This window comes from Rhea americana, unplaced genomic scaffold (genome assembly GCF_003343005.1).
Source record: "Rhea americana isolate MKP2758 unplaced genomic scaffold, rheAme1 scaffold_111, whole genome shotgun sequence".
Taxonomy (NCBI): Eukaryota; Metazoa; Chordata; class Aves; order Rheiformes; family Rheidae; genus Rhea; species Rhea americana.
In genome coordinates this window covers 2634844-2657811 of record NW_028185162.1, presented here as the reverse complement: position 1 = coordinate 2657811, position 22968 = coordinate 2634844, and the positions used below count along the sequence as shown (strand labels likewise).

Below are 22968 nucleotides of genomic sequence, written 5' to 3'. Positions count from 1 at the left end.
AACAGGCTAATAAAAGATGTCTGGTCCCTCAGAAGATTGATATAAATGAAAAAGCACTGTTCTAATACAATTACTTTGATATTAACCAATCATCAGCAGGTTACTGGGAAAAATTGAGCTCAAAATAAATATTAAAAAGCCCTTGRAAAATCTTGCAATTCTGTCATTGTTTATAGTTGCTTGTAACACTGTCTGGCAAACAAGAAGACAAGAATGATACAGATATGAATTTAGTCCATATGAGTGTTATGTAATGACTATGTCTAGTTTAAATAGTGGTGAGAATGAGGACAATAAATTGAAAATTAAATTGTAAGTGCTTTAACTTAAAGGAGCCRTTAATCTGAAGTCTCTGGAATGCTTATTGGTTTCTCATTGCAGCAGTAGTGATAGATTTTAGGTTGCCTGAAGTCGTTAATATTTGTAGTGTTATTACCTTGCCACTAGGAAATTAACATGTTTTATTTTCTTAGTTTGTGCTTTGACACACTCTGTCTAAATTTTATTTCTGAGAACACTTAAGCTTTGTAGAAGGCATAAGGAGTGTAAGCTTATTATCACTAACAGATTATGGGGATAAAAATACATCCTTTTGTTTCCATTATTTTTCTATACCTCCAGGTTGCTGCTTGTTACTACTGCAGATTTCTTTTAATTGATACTAATTGTTTTACAGAAAGCTGCTTTCCAAGATGCCAATGTTTGCTTGTTTGTGTTTGACTGCATCTATTTCAACGATGTCAGCCTGATGGACAGGTATGTGTGTCTCATTAGTGTGAGAACGGTCTGACAGGTTTTCCTGCRGAACTTGCTGGAATACACTACCACTGCGGAGGGAGCAATTCATGTTGACAGTTATTACTTGCCATTTACCTCTGTAAAATTAAGATGTCATAGGAGAATCCTTGTTCTGATAAAGCCATAAATGAAGACATCACTATGGAGTCCCACTTTGCTCTGCAGTTTCAAAACAGCAGGAGCAACTGCATTCAATTGAATTCAGCATGGTCCAGTATAAAGCTCATCGTGTGTTCCCAGAAACAAAATACACGCTGAATGTCAAATTTCTGTTTTATAACTTATTTCCTGGAGGACTGATAAAGAATTGATTATCCTTTCTGGAACTCTGATTTATCTGTAAGATAAMGTTATTTAAAGAGCTTTTCTTTGGTGTTCACATGACTGGTACTTCATGTTGGAATTGGTTGTGTGTCCTTAATTATCTGTACTCTGCTCTAGGCCCCTGTGTGAACGTCGTAAGTTTCTCCATGATAATATGGTTGAAATTCCTAACCGAATCCTCTTCTCGGAGATGAAGCATGTCACAGTGAGTTCAGCGTTAAATAAAATAGCATACATGGTAATACTCTGGGTTATTAGAGAAAACTGAAGTAAGATTGAAGTAAGCTAGACTGCTTCCAGTACCCAAACTGGCAACTTTCAGTGATACACAGTCCTCCTTTTTTTTTTTTTTTTTTTAGTGTAGATATATCCTGATCAATAAAGATGCCTTTTAGACAGCAGCATGCTCAATTTCTGCTTTGATTTGTTATGCACAAACCCTACATCCTTCCCCCTCCCCCCTATTACTAGTATTTTTTGGAGCACCTCGATTTTGTTGGATAATGTTTGGATATTTGGGGCAGAGAAATTGTTTTGGAATGAAGAAAAGAACATAGGTCTCAAGTCCGTTGGACAGGGAAGTAAGCAGGTAATCTTGATTGACGCTGCTGGTTAAGAAAATCTTCCTGGTGCATCTGGGATATACTTAGGGCATGAAACCGGTGTGGCTATCTCAGAGATGAGATTTTTTTTTTTTTTTAATTTGTAGGGGTTTTTTAAGTAACCAGCCGTTCCCTTGTTCTGCCTTACTGCTCCAAATGGAAAGCCCCAAGAGCACAGCCCCTTTTATAGGCTTAAGCTTACCACAATCCTTTTCCTTTCCAGAAAGCTTCAGATCTGGCAGATATGATCACCCGAGTTATCCGTGAGGGACTGGAAGGACTGGTGTTGAAAGATACAAAGGCAGGTTCCCATTCATTCTTGACTGCTGTATGCTGGGCAAAAGAAAGTAACAATAGACTGCTCTGTATTTAATACTGAACTATTTAATCTATTCTGAGTTTGAATTCAGCTCTTAACTGCTTTAAGAGCTTTTGAGCAATGTCTGGAAGGGAGGGAATTGCTTAGTGCCTTCATTGCTTCCACTAAGTGCTCTGAAGCCTGTGGATGAAACGCAGAAGGCTGAGCATCCTTGAGGTATCTCTGAACTCTTGTAGATGCTGACATCCAAACCAAGTTACTCCTTATATCTGAGCACTGCTGTGGTGATATACTGCAAAGCTCGACAAAACCAAGGACTATTCGGGGGAAAAGGCAGTCCACCAAATGATCTCCTTTCTGACGAGGTTTTTGCTTGCTTTTGCACAGGGTAATTATGAGCCAGGAAAACGGCATTGGTTGAAAGTGAAAAAGGACTACCTAAATGAGGGTGCAATGGCTGATACAGCAGACCTGGTGGTAYTGGGAGCTTTTTATGGACAGGGCAGTAAAGGTGAGTGTCTGGAGTTACAGAGATCTGTTAGTTCTTCAGAAAAAATCTCAAGCTTTTTTCTGTTCCAGAGGTCCTGTAGCATTTGCTTTCCTACCAGAATGAGACTGGCTCTCACAGTGACTGTCTGCTACATGCTAGGCTGCTGCAAGCTGCTGAATTTACTGTGGGTCAATTTGTACAGTGAAGCATTAGGTCTTGGGTTGGTCTCTTCTACAGTGTAGAGGCTAWTTGTTCAGCTTTTGTATGGGAGATGATGCTGTGAAGCCATTACAAACCTGAGGTCCTTTGACTTCCAAAGATGGATAAAGGTTTTAGCTCATTACTGTGTTTTTGTGAGAAGCTGTGGCTTGTCCTGTAGAAGATGCCAACCATTCTGCTATCCTCTCTTCCAGGTGGGATGATGTCCATCTTCCTCATGGGTTGCTATGATCCCAAGAGTGAGAAGTGGTGCACYGTGACCAAGTGTGCCGGTGGCCATGATGATGCCACCTTGGCTCGCCTGCAAACAGAGCTGGATATGGTGAAGATCAGCAAGGTGCGATGGGCTGTRGCATGAGGCTGGTCAAAGGAGTGCTTAGCAAAGGGCTTGGTAAACAGATAAACTGCTGTGAAGAACCTTCTTTCATTAGACATGTCCTCTGTGACAGAACTGAGCTGTAGGTGCAGCTAGTTCCTAAAGATGAGGCACTGCCTGAGATTTGTTTCCACACTGAGTGGGAAGCCAGGCACTATTCAATTCCTGCTTAGACAAAGTTTCATAGGGAAAACAGCAAATGCCAGTGTTTTGGCATGTTACAGTTGGTGAAGGCAGTCACTAGATGGGGCTGTGGGTGAGAAATCCTAAAGTCAGACTATTGCTTTGTAGCTAGATAACCTGAAAYCTTGGATTTAAGACTTTTTCATGAATGGCTTATTTAGATGTGGAAATTCATTTTTCAGGACCTGACCTGTAAAAAAAAGGAGTTTAAATGTAATATTTACTTGCTATTCTTGAAGCTGTTTGTAGAAAGATTACGGACTCTTAAAATGTRTAATTTTATATGAATGAATTACAATTGGAGTTACATGGTTATTGTTTCAACATRTGGAATGACAGTAATTGAGCTGTGTTACTAAAAATTTTTGCCAGACTAGACAGGAGAAATTGCTGCAGATCAGTGCACCTTGCGCAGTAGGTTAAAGCAAGTTCTATCAATACAAAGCAGATCAAGTACACACATGTTAATCTGCTACTGGAATAATTTTGCAGCAATCTCTTCCCTAGGAATAGGATCATATATGGTCMTAGGTGTTATAACTTGATTTTTTGCTCTTAATTATTAGGATCCTAGTAAAATTCCAAGCTGGCTAAAAATTAACAAAATCTACTACCCTGACTTCATTGTCCCAGACCCAAAGGTAAGTGTTTTCGCAAAACGACTGAATTTTCCWGCTCTGATAATAGCAATCTACTACCCTTTTTGTAAGAGTACAAATTGTCTGTGCTACAAGACTAGTCTTCWTGTTTGGAACAGGATATCACAGATTTCTACCTCTGAATCTTGAATGTGCATTTTGAGGCTAAGAGCTTCCTTTAAAAAGAAAAAAATCGTACCTGCAGCACTACTGGGAAATGTTTTTGTGCATTAAATCTCTTCCAAAAGTTAACTTGTTTTAAATTTGAGACATGAGAAAAATCTGACTTAAACGGCTAAAATACAACTGTAAACAAAAGGCTGCTATCTTTGTTTTAWTAAGTTTAGCAGTATATTTTGTGCCTTCTATATCTGTGAGTAAAAATGTTATTTAGAAATTGGCAATATGTAGTAGCTTGGGATCTCTGATGTGCTGAAAATAGAGGAGTGTTTCTAAATAAGGCCATCAGAAGAGCAATTTGTGTATACTGAACTCTAGTGTGTTGGGGCATTTGTCATAGAAGGGACACAGATGTGTTAAGTTTGTTCACAAGAGAACACAGAAATATGGCATATGATTTCTTTCAATACCATGTTTAGAAAGCCCCAGTGTGGGAGATCACAGGGGCTGAATTCTCCAAAGCAGAAGCCCACACTGCAGATGGGATCTCTATTCGCTTCCCTCGCTGCACCCGCATTCGAGATGACAAAGACTGGAAGACAGCCACCAATCTCCCACAGCTTAAGGTGATTTAATGTTGTATACTTATGTCTGCAACATGCTTGAGAGTAAGTTGTGACAATGGTTAATCTTTAAAAMTTAAAGATTTTTATAGCAGGTACATAGTGAAGACACCTGCTGACTAGTATCTAGGATGGCACGTTACATTTTCACTTATTGCAGGCTCAGGCTGCTTGCTGGGCTATTGTGATGAGAATCTTATTCTTTACTGGGGCTTCTTGAGTCTTTTGAGCTGTTGTGCGCTTTCAGGAAAGTCTCTGCTGGTAGCTAGTTGTATCAGCACTTGTAACAGCCTTACGGCGAGGAATTTCCTTCCTGAAAGAGGTGACCTTTTATWCTCTAAATGTTTATGGTCATTATGTCTCCCATTAATTGCTGGGATTGGGGGAGGCATCTGGGAAGTGACTAAGGGCAGTCTGGCCCAAGTCCATGACACCAGGGCCAGGTGGCATTCTGCCAGGATCCCTGGGGCTGCACCTACCCCACACAGCTTCTCCGCCTCCTTGACTGATAGAAACCAGTTGGCTTGTTGCCATCCCCAGCAGTAAGTCAGCTGTTGATGAGCTCTGTTCTCAGTCTAGTTACTGTTATTTAGGCTGTCTGCATGCTGCCTCCAGGGATACTGACAGCAGATATAAGGGCTTGTTACGCCATCGAAGCAAGGAGTGATTCAGCCCACCTACTGTCCAGCAGTTATTCTGGCTCCCTAMGCAGGTAGGGGAGAGAAAGGTAAATGCCCTCTTCAGACAGACTGTTCTAGGAGCAAGCAATGGATATTGTCCATTTTTTTTTGTATAGGGAGCCAGGCTGTGAAGAGTTAGTCTGACTTGTTCTGTAGTAGATAGTGTAAATACAGCTTTGGTACCTCCCCATGTAGGTTCCCTTAATATCAAATAGCTGGGTGGAATACTGAGAGATTGAATGTGGGTGACAAAAAAAGACTACAAAAGGTGCAGGAATTAAAAAAAAAAAAAAGTGTGTGAGCAAACACTGCAGAAATAAAACAAAAGCAGTACATACATTACAGCTCGTGTCTAGTATCAGAGGTTTCACTGTGGCTAAAAGGCAATGCTTTGTTTCTGGTGGTGTAGGAGCTGTACCAACTCTCCAAAGAAAAGGCTGAGTTCAGTGTTGTTGCTGGAGAAGAGGAGGAGTCCACAGCTGGCAGCAGTGGAGAGAATGAGGGAAACTCCAGGTCTTCCACACCACACAAGACTATAAAAACTCCCCCAAGCAAGTCACCTGCAAAAGCTAAGAGGCCAGAAGGTAAGATGGTGCTTTCCAGGGAGGGGAAACTCAGGGTAGATTCTGTGGTTTTGGGACAGGCTGGCTTTGGATCTTTGCCTTTTGTCAGATGCTTGAAGATCCCATGAAGCTTATAGATGTACATCAAGGTTAGTACATGGGCAAAGCTCTGTAGAGACTTAATTTGGACTGTGTTATTCACAGCACAGACTGAATAGCCACAGTTCTGAGGCATGCTGGAATCAAAAAAAGATGGTAATGGGATTGATGATGCTGTTCAGGTCAGTGTTTAGGCAACTCCTTTAGATAATAAGGACTCCCTGAGATTATGCTGCCTAGGATAGGTAACTGTGACTCTGCTAGGCATAGTTAGTACCAGAATTACTTTGGCATAACTCTCAGATTCTAATTGTTCTTTTCCATCTTAATAGATCAGTCTCATTAACAGAATTTGTAAGACTGGTCTGGACAGCAAACCTGCCGCTCCCATTCCTGCACATTTAATGCCCTTCAGTTAAAATTAAATACTGGTTCATGGCTAAAAATGCCTATCATCTGGATGAAATTCATGTATGTATTAGAGATCCTGAAGAAGATTTCCAAGTAGTAAATTGCAGTGCTGTGGATGAGTTTGCCTCACCAGCACTTTGTCACTAGGGAATAATTTGTGGCAGATCTCTAACCAGTATTGGAAAGGCAGTGTATTGACAGCAAGGAGAAAAAAAATTGAACGGGAACACAACCTTCTGGAGATCAGGGCAGGAAGATGCCCAGGGACATTAGCAGTAGAAAATGTTCATCTTACAAGCTAATTTCTAATTCACTGATTACCCAGAAAATATGAGGGGGTGGGGGGAGCCTTTCCCCCTTTTACACTCCCTTCCCTCTTCTCCCCAAACTGGACTACACAACCAGTATTTCAGCAAAGAGATCAATGAGAAAACTGTCTCTTTTCAGGCAGCAAAGCAGTCATTGCATCCCCTCTGAAATTAGAAGAGAAACGAGGAGAGAAGCGAAAAGCATCTGAGATGGATGACAATGGAAAGAAGGTACTGCTGGGCAGCAGTCCCTTTGGGGTTAGGGGAAGCTGAGGCTGTTTCAGTTGTCTGTTCACTTTTGCCTTCCATGTGGAAAGTTTTGTAGTCTTTTCATAGCTGCATCCTAAATTAAAATGAAATGCGAAGGTAGAAATAGCAGCAACAAGCCCTGTTACAGAAGAAGCAGATGTTGCAGACTTCTTCCCTAGCTGCAGATTTGACATAACTAGGTTTGTTGTGCTAAAGGCCAGTGCTGCTTCTATTCACTCACCAATTATGTCCTGCACTACAAGGCAATGTACTGTGATTGCCATGTGGCTACTCTTGCTCAGTGCTGCATACAGAAGGGACAGGAGCTGCAAAAGGACAGAACTGTTCTTTCTAGCTCAGTGTGTAGCAAACTGGGGAGTGGATGAAGAATCACTGAGCTGTAATTTTCTGAGAAGTCCAAAGCTGCTATTCTGATGTAAACAGCAAGAGCATGTTTACCTGACCACATCAGCATCATCACTGAAGGCAGCCCTTGCAGGGCTGCTAATGGGGTGATAATTCCCCTTAGCTAAGGAGGCACTGTCCACCTGTAGCACCTGGCTTTCACAGGAATTCTGCAGGAGTTGCTCTTGTATACGATTTAATGAAGGTCCAAACAGCAATTTACAGATACTGGACAAGGAATTAAAATGATATCCTTGGGAACTGTGAAGGGGCTTGTTCATGCCTCAAAGAACTCACTTAGTGTAACTTCCAAACCAATCCAGTCTTTTCCTGACCTTTGTTTCATCCTCTTCCACAATATGCAGACTCTGCTGGACATATTCACTGGTGTGAAGTTGTACCTGCCACCCACTGTGAAGGACTTCAACAAAATCCGGCGGTACTTCATAGCATACGATGGGGATCTTGTGCAAGAGTTCGACACAGCCTCAGCAACACACGTTATAGGGGACACTGATGAGAATCCTGGTGCTACACGCGTCTCCCCCAACTGGATTTGGGAATGTATCCGGAAACGGAGACTGGTAGCTCCATGCTAACAGCATGGGGCAACTGGCTGATCTCAAGACTGCAATACTTCAGGAACTCTCTGAAGGGAACAGCAGAGAACTAGGTAGGTAGGGAAGAAATGGTGAGAGATTCCTCTGTGGGAATGCAGATAGATAGAAATAAAATGCCCAAAAGTACCTCAGAGGTAGTAGTAAAGATCCATAGCAGCCCTATGGAATTCATTAACAACTCTCTGAAGGCTGTCACTGCTGAATCCATGTTTCTGCCCATAATGTAGACCAATGCACTTATCTAGGTGCTGGTTTTAATCTCCTGGGTTTTTAAAGTTTGGCTATTTTTGTAAATAAAGAAATAAAACTGAAGCAGCTTCTCCTTTACTGTCAGGACTTATTTTCCAAAGGTTATTCTCTGTCAGGACAGGAAACAGAGCCTCAAATATTTGAAACTATGTTAACTGTAGTGCTAGGATAATCTTGTTGTACTGTATAGTTCTCACAAAGGCATATATGTTGTGTCCTTCATCTTGTTTCTTTTTTTTTTCTCTTTGTCTGTCTTTAACATTCAGCACAGATCTGCATCTAGTAACGGTTTACACCCTCTGCATAGGTTTCWTGTTAAAACCAGGACACCAAATAGGCTTCTCTTGCAGCAACTAGTGGAGCATGATCCAAGCATCTGCTTGGAGTGTTTGTTTTCTGGAATAAGTTGCACTTAAGTTTTGCTATTCATGTTTCAAGGAGTAAAAGCTGAGGAAGGAACTCCAGTGTCTGAATCTTTTAGGATGCTTGGGACATCTGTTGATCTGATGAAGCTATTTAAATAGCTATTCAAGTACTTGAATATTAATAAAATAAGGAAAGTAAGACAAATTAAACCTGTATCTCTAAAACCTAACTATTTTGCATATGAAGATGTGCATTTGCTAATTAACTGGCTTAGAATCAGAGTGCATGTGTGCATTACAAAAGTAAAAGTGAGTTAACCAATTTACTGTGTTTCCTTAGTTTCCAGAGGAGTGAGTGTGTTGCTGCCTTTGTCAGTTCTTCATTTGTAATCTTCACAAAGACTGTACTGTTAAAATATCAGGGTTGTCAGTTATCTTTTTTTCTTCAACCTCTTTTTTACTTCTGTTCCACCTATAAGGATATTTAAGCACCTGGAAGCCTGAGCCTTTTCTGGTTAAATTTCAAAAGTATCTGTAAGACCTCAGCTTTCTCCTGGCCTGTTAGCAACAGAGTCAGAAAACAAGATTAACTAAATCACATTTCAACTTTATTATAAAATTATAAACCAAATTCTGTACCAAAACTAGTAAGTTTAACCATAGTACCAAGATGATTTAATAGAGAGTAACATGCCATTTCAAGTAAAATATTAACTTTTAAAATATTTAAACTATGTACAGTGTACATAAAGCATAAATATTTCCATTTACTTTATTAGTTCAGATCAGTATATGCCTTTCGATTATAAATCAGTTTCCTCCAGATTTTTTTTAATTTTACTTTAAAAATAGTCATATCCATAGTAGAGAATCCATTTTTGCAAGGGAAACAGTGTAGTCAGCAAAGATCCTCCCTGGGAAAGCATATTTCATATTTCAGAGATGGCTACGTTCATCTCATTCTTAAGATTTCAGACACTGATCTGCAGCTTGTTTATCTGCTGTAGAAAATAAGCCTACCCTCTACAAGTAAAAGAAGATCTGTCCACAGGGGAATAATCTCCTCCATGGAAAGCCCCCCCAGTCCTGAGTTTATTGGAAAGTATGATGCCATGCATTTTCACAGTGAATTTACTAATGAGGCTGTTCCAAGCTTTCCAAGTGTAATCCTGTACCTCTTGACAGATTTCTGTGAAGATCTTTAAGACAGTAATTGCTTACATGCAAAATTATTTTTAAGATGATGCATCAAATTATATCAGTATTCTGCTCATGCTGGAAGCTGTTAAACCTTAAGCTGGAACTTAGAACAACCTGAATTGCAAAAAAGAGGTAAAACTTAGAATTTTTAGTTTTATAAACCTCATCAGCTGTCCCTTATTTATGGGGTTCAGAAACACCTCAGTACTGCAGAGATTCTCCTAACTACTGAGTGACAGATATGTTCATCTCAAGTGCTTTTTTTTATTCCCACTTGCAGAGTAGAGATCATCTACTTCATGCCAGTTGGAGTTGCACGTTAAAGACCACAAAAGCTTAATTTGCTGTTAACTTACATTACCACTTACTGCAAAAGTAGATGGTTTTAGTGATCATTTCTGTAATTACACTTCCATTACTAAAAATAGACACTATTTATGCTGTTCCTGCCTGGACACCACATGCAGAGATTCAGTTTGAACACTTAAGTGCTCACCACCCATAAGGGGGAAAGCTAGTCAAGACAAAACCTGCAGCACAAGTTACTCAATTTCACCAAGAACTTAAGTTTTCAGCCACCATGGGAYTGTATACTCAAGGCATCAAGATTCTGAAACTTAATAGTGTTTTACAAGCCAAATGAACTGCATAGGTGTAGGCCATTGAGGGAAAACATCAGTTACAATATGCCTCTTGCAAGGCTTGCAAATTAAACTGCTGTTCAGGAAGCAGCTGTATGAGTTTGTGATTGTCATGTACCAGACCAAAGAATCTCTTATCCACCCTCAGGCACAAAATAAATTGCTTTTGATAAGCAGTCTTAATGTAACAGGACTGCAAAATTGAGCAAAGAGGATAAGAGGGAAGCTGATTAGTAAACAGAAGCCTCTGCAATGATGATCATTATCTTCCTTGAATCAGTAATCTGAGCAAGAAGTAAAAGTTTGGCCTCTGCTTTCTTTCAAGTCTCTAGCTTTGACTCTCCTCTCTAAAAAAAATTATCTGTACTTAAATATGATTGTAGCAACAGAATGGCTGCACATTTTCCTCACTAAACCCTCTAAAAGACTCAAGCCTTCGATTCTCAGCTCCTAATCACCTGAAGTCAGTAAATTTTTAAATAATTACTGGTACGTACTTTGAAGTTAAATGAAGCAACAACAGTAAACTAGGAATCTCACTCTTGCTGGCATGTAAACAAACAAAAAGCTGCTGCAGAACGTAAGGCTCTATGTTTTGCAGAATCTCTTACTCCCTTTACATTTTTTTCAGTAGTACAAAGCCTGCCTTCAAATAAAATGATACATTTTTCCAAAATCCCACTAGACTTGAATTACTCATGCTGAATATGGAAAACAGAGGCAGTCTGCCTGTCCTGCAAGCCCAAGTAGTTAAATTACAGAAAGAAAAATCAAACCCAAAACAAGCCCAACAAAAGTTTATTCTTTGATAATAAAGTTATCAGTGGGTATATAGCCTAAACATAACATGAAGGAAGCAGAATCAGAATTCAGTAGCAGCAAAACAAAAGAAAATATCACTTACTGAGACCCCAGTCCACTTGTTTATTATCCAGAGGAAATAAGAAGCCTCAGAATCTTATCTCTGTGCTGGAAAGCCAAGCATTTTTCTGTCCCCAACACTAGTGGATCGAATTATTCTAGAACATATGTTGTTAATTATTTCTGCCTCTGCTGCTGCCAATAAGCTCCAGGGAGTCCAGGCACTGTGGTGTAAAGCACTATAGTGGGAAGGGCATAGCCAAGCATGGCTGGAATAAGAGCAATTCTCCAAGCTTCATCCTTTCCTCACCTTGCCTATAAACTTTCAGCTCCCTATGAGGTCTATATGCTCTGACCTAACTATCTGTAGCAATTTTGACCGTTTCTCTAACAGCAGATGAGGTTTTAAGGCATCACCAGTCTTCCTTATAGACACTTAGGACTTAAAGACATGGACAGCTCGTATCACATACTGCCTGCATATGGGACACTCACTCATCCGCTTTCCGCACTTGGTGCAAGTGACCATGTGGCCACATTCTAGCAGGACACAGTCAATTGGTGAGTCCATGCAGATTTTGCAGAGGTTCTCCTCCGTGCCAGGGAGCCCAGCACCACCTGAGTAAACAGAAGACCACGGTTTGTACGAGACAGATTTAAAGAAAGGCTACCATGGTGTTAGAATAGCTATTAGATCATTGTGCAGTCTGTGATTTTAAAAAAAATCCCCCTGAGCCTACACTAATGCAGGTGTATCTACTGCATCAACTGGCAAGGAGTAGAAAGCCTCCTTAACCATGAGACTAAAAAGGCAACATTAAGAATATCACTTACCAGTTTGATCGTCAGTGTCAGAAACTGCAACATAAGAGGAGAAAGTTGCATTATTTGGTGAGAATAAGAGAAAAAAAAGAAAATATTTACTCAAGCTGCATTAATAAGCAGGAGATGAAAGTCTTGAAGGGAGATGACTAAACTAAAATAGAGATTCAAGCAGATTCTCTGATTAAGATAGTTCATTTGACTACTAAGAGACTTTCTCTTTTACTGAGTGTGTGTATATATATATATATATATATCTAATATTTCACAAAGGTAAGCAACTAAAGTGATTTTATATGACAATGTTGAATTTTACTCAGTGTAAGAGTAGTTCTAGGAAGCCATGCAGTAGCCCCTTGTGCCATTTTCTTTGCTTTTACATAATCACACCGGAGATACAGAGGGAGTAACTGTTTAAGAAAAAAAGATAACTGTTGTCAAAAGCACAAAATACAATGAAAGAAGAATATAAGACTAGAAACTGTCTTCAACTTTTTAACATTTGTAGACAACAAACCTCGGAGAGAGACGTTTAAGAAAACAGCACTCTTAGATGACAATAAGAAACCTATCTTTGAAACCAGAAAATGTTAAAATGCCCTAGGGCATTTTTCTGCATTCTTTGCCAGTTACCATGAGTCAAGCAATGAGAGCTCACTAATGTGCTTACAGTCATCTAGCTGTAGCCTCACATCAGCTGCTCTGTGGCTGAGGCACTAGCCAGTGAGATCTGCCAGAACTATGCAGAATCCCAAGATGAAGGGCACATGGTTATTCTTACTTGTTGCTACCACATAAAAGTCACTGTCCAGAGTTAACACAATGCTCTCATGTTAAACAAGTACAAATAGTGATGAATATAGTTCAGCAACCTCCACTGTAACAGTGCATGGATATGCATCAGAACTTGAAACACTCTAGCCGTTTTCTCACTTGCAAGAAACAAATGTGGAGACCTTCTATTCCCTTCTGCCACCGTCAGTAGAGAAGGAAAGCCTGGAGACTAGATATGTGCTTGCTAGATTTCTTACCTAGATGCTGAAGGTCTTTCTCTTTATAAAGGCGAGTCACCCGCTCCAGCAGCTCCCACTTCTCACAGCAGCCTTTGTAGTTGACAAAGTTGCGAGCAAGAATTTCCTTCAGCTGTCGCACAGTGAGCGCATCGATATCTCCAATGCTCGTCAGATCAGAAAGAGAAGCCCTCCTCCCCTGCACCAGGTTATCTTCTGAGTCAATGGACTAAAAGGGAACAAAGATGGAATGATTCTTGCCCTCAATAMCTAGCACTACAATTTAAATCAGCTTTCAACATGTGCACTAACAGGATTCATGTCTGGATGTACATATAACTTGGATTACTGTGTGAAACCTTCAGTTCACCTGAAACAATTCCCATGATGGAAATAAACTATTCCTGTTATTATACGGTGCAAGAGACACTAGCTCTTTCTGTATGTGGAGGATGAGATAATGCTAAAGAGAGGGGCTGGCTGGGTCTGCAGGTAGATATAGTCTGAATTACAGTCTACCCATCCATCTCTCTGCAGTAATGATTCTGCAATGGCAAGTACAGCCTAGAAAACCTGGCATTCCTTGTCATCTGTCTAACTCTAGGACACACAAACCTGTGTCTCCTCCTCTGCTGATGCTTCTGCTGCATTCTCAACTCSTGTCATATCGACTTGGCTTGGAGGTACATACCCATCTGCCTAAAAGAGGAAATAAAGCTTTCACCAACAGTATCATCTCTGTGCCCAGACAGAAATTAGCTTGATAATTCAGCATAACTGCAAATACTGCCTGTTAGAATGACCAACTGCAGCACAAGATAAAAGCAAAGTGTTGGTGGGAGATGCTTCCTGTGTGGTGCTCRTAAAACCAAATAACAAGGTAAACCCTATTTGAAACTGAAACACCTTATCTGACCCTTTAAGGCCTCAGTTTATTTAAACCCTATAGAGTACTTGCACAGTAATCTCCTACGTAATATTCTTGTGACGCTTACAAGGTCTAGACCAAGAGGAAACCAAATCTATATTGACTTAAGATGGAACTGCTGTAGAAAAAGAAGGGGCAGATGCTCTGAGCACTGAACAGAGCAAAAGAAACTGCAAGCATAATCCTAGCCAAATCTCCATCTGCAGCTATCATCCCCCCATATGGTTTCCCTACTGAYAAAAGGGGGTAATGTTACCATATTGCTTAAAGGATTAGGGTCTTGTTAATACTTGTCAAGCAAAAGAATAACAATAATGACAAAAGAGCCTGAACTGTAGCAGGATGTCACAGGAGTCAAGAAAAGGAGCTGAAAGGCATCATGGGGAAGTAAGGGAGGATGGCAGAGCTGAACACAGATAAAAATTGGGACGGCAACATCCAGAAGTCWGTCAGAGAACATAAAAGTCATCCTAATCACATGTAGAAAAATGTCATTGTCATCCCCAGCACCACCCCCCTTCAAAAAATGTTCTTTTTGTACTAGATATACCAGTCAAGGAAGGAAAAGGTACACTTTCAGAGCTCTGGCCCGCAGAGAACTAAACATACCCATTAACTTAGTAATAGGACTGACAGTAGATGTTGAACATTGTGTAAACTTCCCGTACCAAATAGGAGAAAGGCAAACAAAGCAAAGTCAATAAAAAATAATTAAACTCAAATGCCCCTGACAGAGTTCATCCAAACAGCACAGAGTTCAGCATATACTGAAGACTAACAACAAATCTGGGGTTTGACATCAATTGGTCTAGGTAGAGAAGACACCAAAAACCTTGCTCATCTCCCAGTCCTCTTTCCCAGCAGTCTCAAATCCAAGATCACCTTAAAGCATGCTTGCTGTCTTGCATATGAATTAAAGAAAGGTAACAACTGTTTGATCTAATACCTACATAAAATTGTCAGAAAGCTATTAACATCGATAGACAAGACAAATCTGTGCACCAACACGGGAATTAAGTGCCAAATGAACCATTAGTCAGAGAAATGTCTAGTGGCAGTGATAAGTGTGAAGCAGACCACTGAAAAAAAAGTCACATTCCAGAGGACCTCCGAACAGTGCTGTTTTTCTCAAAGTAAGCATCCAGTATTTTCAGCACTGCCCAAACTAAATTCTACTAGTGCAGAAACTGCAAATGGAACAGTGTGTGGCAACAGTGCAGTGTAAAATAACTCACCTCCCTAATTGTTCTATAAGAAAGCACAAGGTCCTCACTTCAAAATTTAAATAAACTGGAAAGAGTACATGTAAAATGTAGGTGAGGTTTTATTTATCAGCTATTCTACACAAAAACYCTCCATGATTTTTAAGCAGGCATCTTTAATGCGAACATTTCTGGCATACTTCCTAATTGTAAAATCTCCCAGAGTATCTTAGGAGTTCATCCAACAGCAGGGATGAACGAGTGTAAAAGACGCTTCTAGCTAGAGATTGTACCTGTGGACGTTCCTGAGCTAGCGAACTTGAGACGGGATCTGCAGACACTGGAGATGCATCATGTGAGGTAGAAGATGCTAGGCTGGTTGGTGGGAGAATCACAAAGTTTTCCTGTCCAGAGGCACTGCTATTTAAAGAAGGTGTTTGTATCTGATCTTCCTGGGTAATTACAGGCTGCTGGCCAAGAATCAGAAATACCAGGTCCTCCTTTTCACGACACAACTCTGTGGAAATGTCACGGAGTGCCAGATAGTCTCGTAGATCCTTCACCTTCATCTTTATCAACTCCTCCCGCTGAAAAGCTGTGGCTCGGAAACGCTGGCATAGATGGCAGAGAAGGGGACCACTTTCAGGCTGGCTCGAGCAAGATGTGCAAAAATTCTTTTTACAGTCCAAGCAGACATGCTGGTAAAGAAGAGAACAGAATCAAACAGAATGCCATGCCTTGAGACTCAGGTGTGCAATGACTGTAGTGCTCCATTAACATCTGAAAGCCAAAGTAGGTCACAGCTCATGTTAAAGCATAATCAAAACCTTCTAATTTACCAAAAAACATCAAGTACGTTATGCATGCTCCTAGACAAGGAGATGGCTCAATCCCATGAACAGATTGCTAGATTCCTCACAGTTCTTAGAAAAGCACTACTTACACTCTAGTTACCCAGAATGAAAACTTAAATTCTTAAACAATCCCCTCAAATGACATGAGCTTTATCGAGTTTATTCTGGACTTGTTCATCCAGTTCAAGTCCAAAATGAAATCAAGAGATATCTATGAGGCAGCAGGCTGTAAAGTAAATCACTTTACAGCTGTGCATTGCTTTGTAAAGCAATGTAAAGCTATTCTGTGCATTAAGAAAGCTCTAACATTAGGAGGAACTTCTAGCAACTCCCCATTTTTTTTCCTTTTCTTCTAATTTGCTGCAATCACTAAATGAAGCTCAATTTTTCACTGTRAGAGAGAAAGGAAACAACATGGACTACAATGTCAGACAGACTTCAAAGAATTCTAATTGCATTTATGCAGCAAAAATAGCCAGCTTATTTTAAAAATAATATGCACGCTGTGTGCCAATTAGGTGCTAGACAAAGTGTTGGAAGTTTTGGAAATATAATGCCCCAGATGTTTAAAAAGTTTTCAGATTAAGTTCAGTTGTTTAAGATCTATATTTTTATGCTGTTCTGAGATCAACATTCAGGGCTTGATTTTCAGAAGTTCCAAGCACTCACAGTTCACGTTGACTTCTGTAGAAACTTGACTGTTCAACACTTTGGAAAGTCAAATTCTGCATTTTCCAATAGGAATAGCAGCAGAACAGCCACATTACGGACCCTTAAAAAAATTCCTGAGGGAGAAAAGAACTAGGTTATTTCAATGCTGGTTACAAATGCTGATTAACAGGGAAGACAATTTCTCTATGAAACAGGGAGATGCACAGGCAGCCACCTACAGACTTTCTTCCCTTTTTTATCCAGACAGCACACATTATTTTTACTCTGAAACAGGCACCTGACTCAGCAGGTGCAAATCTTTCTTTTGAGACTACTATTCTGAAAGATCTTGTGCATGTATGTTTGCTTGTCCCAGTAAGAACTGGAGCAAAACCAAAAAGGCATTTCAGAAATACCAGTTAGTAACAGTACTCTTACATCACTAGAGTTCTGGACCGGACTTTTTACCATTAATACTCTTTATTTCTACATCTGCTTGGACTAGAGAAATAACTTTCTCCATTCTATTTGAGAGTTACCATAAATTTGCCCTTAACATCCTGAACCTTTAGAGCTATGCGAGGAGAAAAACACATAAAGACTTGGAGAAGCAACAACTATAAACAGAAGCAAAAAAMTGTTTCATGAATTGCTTCTGGAGATTAAGGAACATTAACTTCACAATTCAAAGAAAACAGAGGTTTGTCATGTTCTGAAACATGTAAATATGCTATTTGCTTATAGGAGCATTTCTGACCGTTCTATAGCCTAGCAGCTCCCGTGCCCCATGCATCTCTTGCGGTTATAACTTGCAGACTTTTGCTGCAGACCCTGTCACAGTCTCATTCTAGGATTAGTGGAAAGAGTCCTACACTGAAGCATTTTAGAATGAGAAAATTTCCATAACAAAATGGCTGCTCTGGTCATGCAAACTTAAAACCTCACCTCAAAATTGCTGTTTATTTGTGGGCTTGCCAAGTAAAAGCAACATTCATCAACCACAAACTACAACAGGAAGGATAATCTCCAACTGTCCAGTTTTGAGAAAGTTTCCTCAATTTCGTCATTATAAAAAACATTAGCGTTTGAATGACCTATTTTTCACCCTAAGATTTCTGGAGCAATTCAGTTAGCTCCAAAAACTTTCAGGGCATAGCCACATGCACATGTGCGTGCGTAGAGCAAGGGAGCAAGTGCTCCACAGAGGCACTCCTACCCAAACCACATCACAAGTACCTTGAGGAGGTCACATCAGATTAATAGACAATGACAACACTTCCCCCTCTCCATCACCCATTCCCTTGACAGCAAAGCAATCAAAAGAAGGGGGGAAAAAAATACATAGCTTTACTCTAGAGGAAAAAAATTCCGCATGCTCTGAAAACTGCCAAACTGGCTCTAAAGGGAACGTGCTGCACGGCCAAGAGCCTTCTTCCCAGAGAACGCCAGCTTGGAGTGCTTACATGTTTAGATAGTGYACAGGTGAGCACAGCATGAAATACATTATTTAACATACTTTTTGCAAGCAATTAACAGCAATAACACGACTCTACCTTAGTTATCAAATGATACACTTGAGAAGCCAAACTAAAACGAAGCACGTCTCTTGCTTATCAGTTCACCACTAGGAGTTATCTTCAGAGGAGAAAAAAAAAATCCCCTGCCTGTACCTGAGCATCGAGTATTTAAACATGCAAAGCTGTTTGCTGCATCTGAATATTAAGCAGCCTTCAAAGCTTTCGCTATATTAGTTGAACTCTGACTGAAAGGGCCACGACTGAAGACAACATTCTCTCCAGAACAATATATTTTAAACATTATTGTAAGTTAAAACCTGTTATTAAAAGGACAGGCTACTTTTAAATGATGCTCGCTATTTCTATTTGGTAGCACAATCAGAGGGTAGTCAAACAAAAGTGCAATACTTAACTCAGAAGTCTGTCCTGACCGTAAGCTGTCCCTGGTTGTTTGCTCTGACAGCTAGTCTCCCAGAGATACCAGGACTGGGCTTTGATACACTYGGCTCTTCTCTGTGTGCAGAATAAAATGAAGAAATGCCAACGTTCAAGCCTTCACTACAGCTACTGCTGTTGGCTTGTCATCGTCGTCTTTTTTTTTTTTCCTAATCTTATACTCTAGCTTGCCAGGAGTATGCAAAGACAAGCATCTTCCTGAAAATGTCAGCCAATTTTAGGCACTGAAATCAGAAAATGGGGGAGGAAGGARTAACAATCTGACATGTCCCAACATTGTCTGGCATAGCTTTCTAACAGCAGAGAGGGAAATGAAGAATGCCTTCTTTAAGTTAAAAGATTTTATAGAACCTGTTTGCTACAGAAAACAAAGATCAAAAAAGTTAAGAGGAAGAAAAACACTCAGATTATTTTTGCTACCACTAATTTTATATACTTTAAAGATGCTCCAACAGATATTTAAAAACACCTTATACCTCTGTGCTCCATTCAAATGTCCCCTGCCCTAGTCCTTTCAGTAAGTGCCATGTTGCATGAAAATTAAAATATAGCTAACGATAAAAGGTCAAGTGCCTAAGAAACCATCATTCTGCTTTATTTTCTTCTTTTTAAAATCAATCTAAGTTATTCATATGGTCTCCAATGTGGAAGGAATTCATTTTTACCTATTAAGTTTATATAAGTATTCTGGTATAAATTTTAACTGGACTCTACAGTTCAGAGGAATGGCCTTTCCTGGGATAAAATGCAGAGTTTTTCCTCTCRTTGCAGCAAAGTGAGATTTCATATGCCTCTCAGTCTACTTCAGTGGAATTAAAGAATTAAAACGTCTTGCAACCCATCAGTGTTTTGTGAGTTATATATACAACTCTTGATCTCAAATTCTGTTCTGGAGACCAAGGACTGATGGACAAGCTCTAGCAGACCTTGCTGCAGCTATTTAAACATTACCACCTGTAACCATCCAGCCCCAGAAGTAATGGCCAAGTAGCTGTGGTGGCAGAAGGGAACATGAGCCTGTGGTTCAGGAACCCCCCTTCCCAGTACAATAGATTAATCTCAACCTCATTTTCATTGATAGTCTGCACTGAATGGAAGCAGCTGAAACACAAGCACACATTGTACTCTGCTGTCCCAGTTACAGAGACAGTCAACTCCAGCARGGAAACAAGAGAAGTCTGCTGGTGGCAGAAATATCTTAAACAGCTACCTCAGATCCACTACAATGTGCATATCAGAGCCTTACCTAGCATGCATAGATCCATGTGTTTTTCACACATCTGTAAAGATYCTGATGAGTGGCATACAAGGCACTGCTCTGATGAAAGCTGCCATTAGAATGTGTATTTTAGAAGATACCAGGACCAATGGGACCACAATTCTAGTGCTGGTACTCTATAACCCATATGCAGCGGTGGCCTCCTTTCCTCTCTGAATGTTTTTCACTTCAAAATTTAACACTGGTTGCAGAATTGATTTTTTTCAAAGTGTTTGCAAAGACACATTACATTAAGACAATATTATGCAGTCACATGCAGTGACGTGTACCATTCACAGCTGACCAAAATCTGCCTAATGCCAGAAAAAGTCTAACCATACTTACATACCCAAACCACTAAGCGGAGATAAAACCCAAAAAACAATTACCCAAGTTTAAGTTTGCCGTGATTCCTGAAGCAATAACATTTCTCAGTGCAGAAGTCAAACATCTCTGTTGCTTCTGTGAGCAGAAAGTAACAGTTGTACCAAGACTTACTCCTTGTCAGATAATATGTGCCAACATGCATGAATAAAAAGGAGAGACAAAATAAAAATAGACCAATTTATGAATTTCCCTATCTAATCTAAAAGTGCTATGGCCAAAACTCACCAGAATTTTTGAGAAGTTTCCAGTTTTACAGCAAGTTTTATAACTTTTTCAAAACAGAATCATAAAAAATACCCTAATAGAACTTTTTAAGACTCGTTTCTCCAGATCAAATATCTCTGTTCTTCATTCATTAGCTTCACTTTAGTAACACGCTATATGGATCATTCATTAGCTTCACTTTAGTAACATGCTATATGGATCAGACACGTATTAAGTAGCAGAGTTTGGACTCTAACCTGTTTTGTTCACTAAAACACTTTTTGGAAAGCATTATGGGAACCTCCATGTTTAAATAATTTCCCAGCCAGGGTTTGCTGTCTAATTAAAAACCTCATGGCAACAATCATTTCGGCAACTATATGCTCAAAAATGAAGTTACAAGCAAGATAAAATGGGTTTAGTCTTTTTTGTTTGGGGTTATATTTTCTTTTATTGGCATAGAGCTTCATCAATTCAACCCCCTCATTTGATAACCTTACGTGGCTTTTTAGCCTGCACAGCAGTAGCTTGGATATAAAAATATATGCACATCTTTCCCTGAAAACACAACCAGAATTACTGTCGCTACTTTTTTTTTTTTTTTTTTTTTTAGGGACATTAACTTGAACATTAATTTAAAATTAGTTATTTTAAAAAGGCTAATGTTCCTTTAAGTGATTACAAGCAGCTTGGCATTCTTCTTTCAGGGGCTGGGAGAGCCAAGTCTACTGAAGGTTAACTACCATGTTTCCAGTTATCTTAAATTATGTCTGCTAATTGCAAAAGAATGACTAAACATATAGACACAAAGGCAAGCTGTCTTTTTCCMTATGATACATCCTCAAATCTGAGGCCTAAAACGGCCACGTGCTTCTCTTCAAATCGGCTTTCTGTAATTACGTGGGAGCCAGGCAGCACACGGCAGTCGAACTGAACGCTCCTCCAAGTCGGGAGCYGCAGGACAGAGAGCTCCAACCCACCTTCCTGGCCGAACTGTCGAAGCGCACCCCGCACGCCTTGCAGCTCTGCTCCGACGCCGTGGGAGACGGGTAGGAGCTGTATCCGGGGTTGGAATAGGCTTGGGCTCGGGCTCCCTGCTGCGGCTGGGGCTGCATCTCCTCGGGTGAGCCATCCAGACAAAACCAGTTACAACAGCTTGCCCACATAGTAACTGAGAGAAAGAAAGAGGAAAAGATAGGTTACAAATGACACAGAAATCAACCTGCCAGCTACAGTGAGAACAAGGCGTAAAATGAATATTTAAATTTCCCCACCACCGATTCCTTTTTGAAAGCAAGTGCTAAGTTTTGATCYTTCCCCTAACTTACAAGTATATACAAAAACCATGCACCTGGGACAACACAATAAGCCTTTGCTGAGAAAGGAGYTCTTACAAATAAGAGAGTACAGCAAAAGGTAAGATTAAATTTATATTCCAGTCAGCCATATGAGACTACTACCAAGTTTGCTGTAATGGACTGTCACTATTCCATATAAGTCATAATACACAGTTTTTTGTGGCTCAGGAAAGATAACAAGCTCAAATAACGTCTCACATATCTTATTTAAGATCAACAGCAAGATCACAGATGGGTATTCTTCAATTTTATTCCAAATCCCTCTATAAATTTAAAGCTACAGGTCTATAAACACAAACAAGACGAGGACAGTGGTGCCACTCATGATTTAATATGCCAGTTCTCAACTGAATTTGCAGCAGTAGAAGACCGAACCACCACACAGCAAGTAAGTGTTACTAACTTGAGAATAATCAAATATCAACTTCCACAAACGTCTTTGGGTAAACAACTGCATATGATAAAAAGAAATTCCTGYTTTATTTTTTTGGAAAACAAATAAGAGGATATATATGCTTACCTAAAATCCTAATGACCCAGCATGAAACGTGCAGTTTTGCAATCTTCTAAGACCACCCATGCAAAAATTTGCCAGAATAACACAGTGCTATAAACTTGCGCGTGGGAGTTCACAAAGAAATCTGAATTCATCTAGGCATTCAGTTTCTAGAGCATACACCATGTGTCATCACTTACTGGTAAAAAGAACACAAATTGCCTTCTCTGCATTTCTGCCTTCACATTGCCATTCCTGGTCTACGTTTCTTTTACGTCTTAAAAGTCAGCTCCACCACTGACAGCGTTCAGCAACTACTCAATTTTCTGAACTTCTGGAATTAAAATACCTTGCTTAGCTATGCAGACACTTCATTTCTTTCCCTTCAGTAGGTGTTGCCACTGCAAAATCTAGATTCCCAAGGGAAGGGACTGGTATGAGCCCTAAGGTTAGTTGGTGTAATATACTAACATACTGTTTTG

General features: G+C 39.9%; 2 protein-coding genes across 6 annotated transcripts in view; one reads left to right on the top strand and one right to left on the bottom strand.

Annotated features, from left to right (window-relative positions):
• LIG3 (DNA ligase 3) overlaps positions 1-8735 on the top strand; it is a 15945-nt gene extending 7210 nt beyond the window's left edge. Inside the window, 10 exon segments of the mRNA XM_085315671.1 lie at positions 622-756; positions 1240-1327; positions 1948-2025; positions 2431-2554; positions 2947-3089; positions 3878-3952; positions 4549-4695; positions 5782-5956; positions 6893-6984; positions 7773-8735. Of these exon segments, the coding sequence (XP_085171797.1) occupies positions 622-756; positions 1240-1327; positions 1948-2025; positions 2431-2554; positions 2947-3089; positions 3878-3952; positions 4549-4695; positions 5782-5956; positions 6893-6984; positions 7773-8006 (1291 nt within the window). The 3' untranslated portion in view covers positions 8007-8735.
• Positions 8736-11263: 2528 nt separating this feature from the next.
• The window catches only part of RFFL (ring finger and FYVE like domain containing E3 ubiquitin protein ligase), a 29738-nt gene continuing 18033 nt past the window's right edge, over positions 11264-22968 (bottom strand). For 4 of the 5 annotated variants that reach the window (XM_085315632.1, XM_085315643.1, XM_085315651.1 and 1 more), the window contains exons 2-7: positions 21613-21803; positions 15599-16003; positions 13791-13874; positions 13197-13404; positions 12178-12201; positions 11264-11961 (exon numbers count right to left, since the gene is read on the bottom strand). In XM_085315632.1, the coding sequence (XP_085171758.1) occupies positions 11780-11961; positions 12178-12201; positions 13197-13404; positions 13791-13874; positions 15599-16003; positions 21613-21798 (1089 nt within the window). In that variant the 5' untranslated portion in view covers positions 21799-21803 and the 3' untranslated portion in view covers positions 11264-11779. The remainder of the gene's footprint in view (positions 11962-12177; positions 12202-13196; positions 13405-13790; positions 13875-15598; positions 16004-21612; positions 21804-22968) is intronic. The other variant, XM_085315659.1, reaches the window with a different exon arrangement.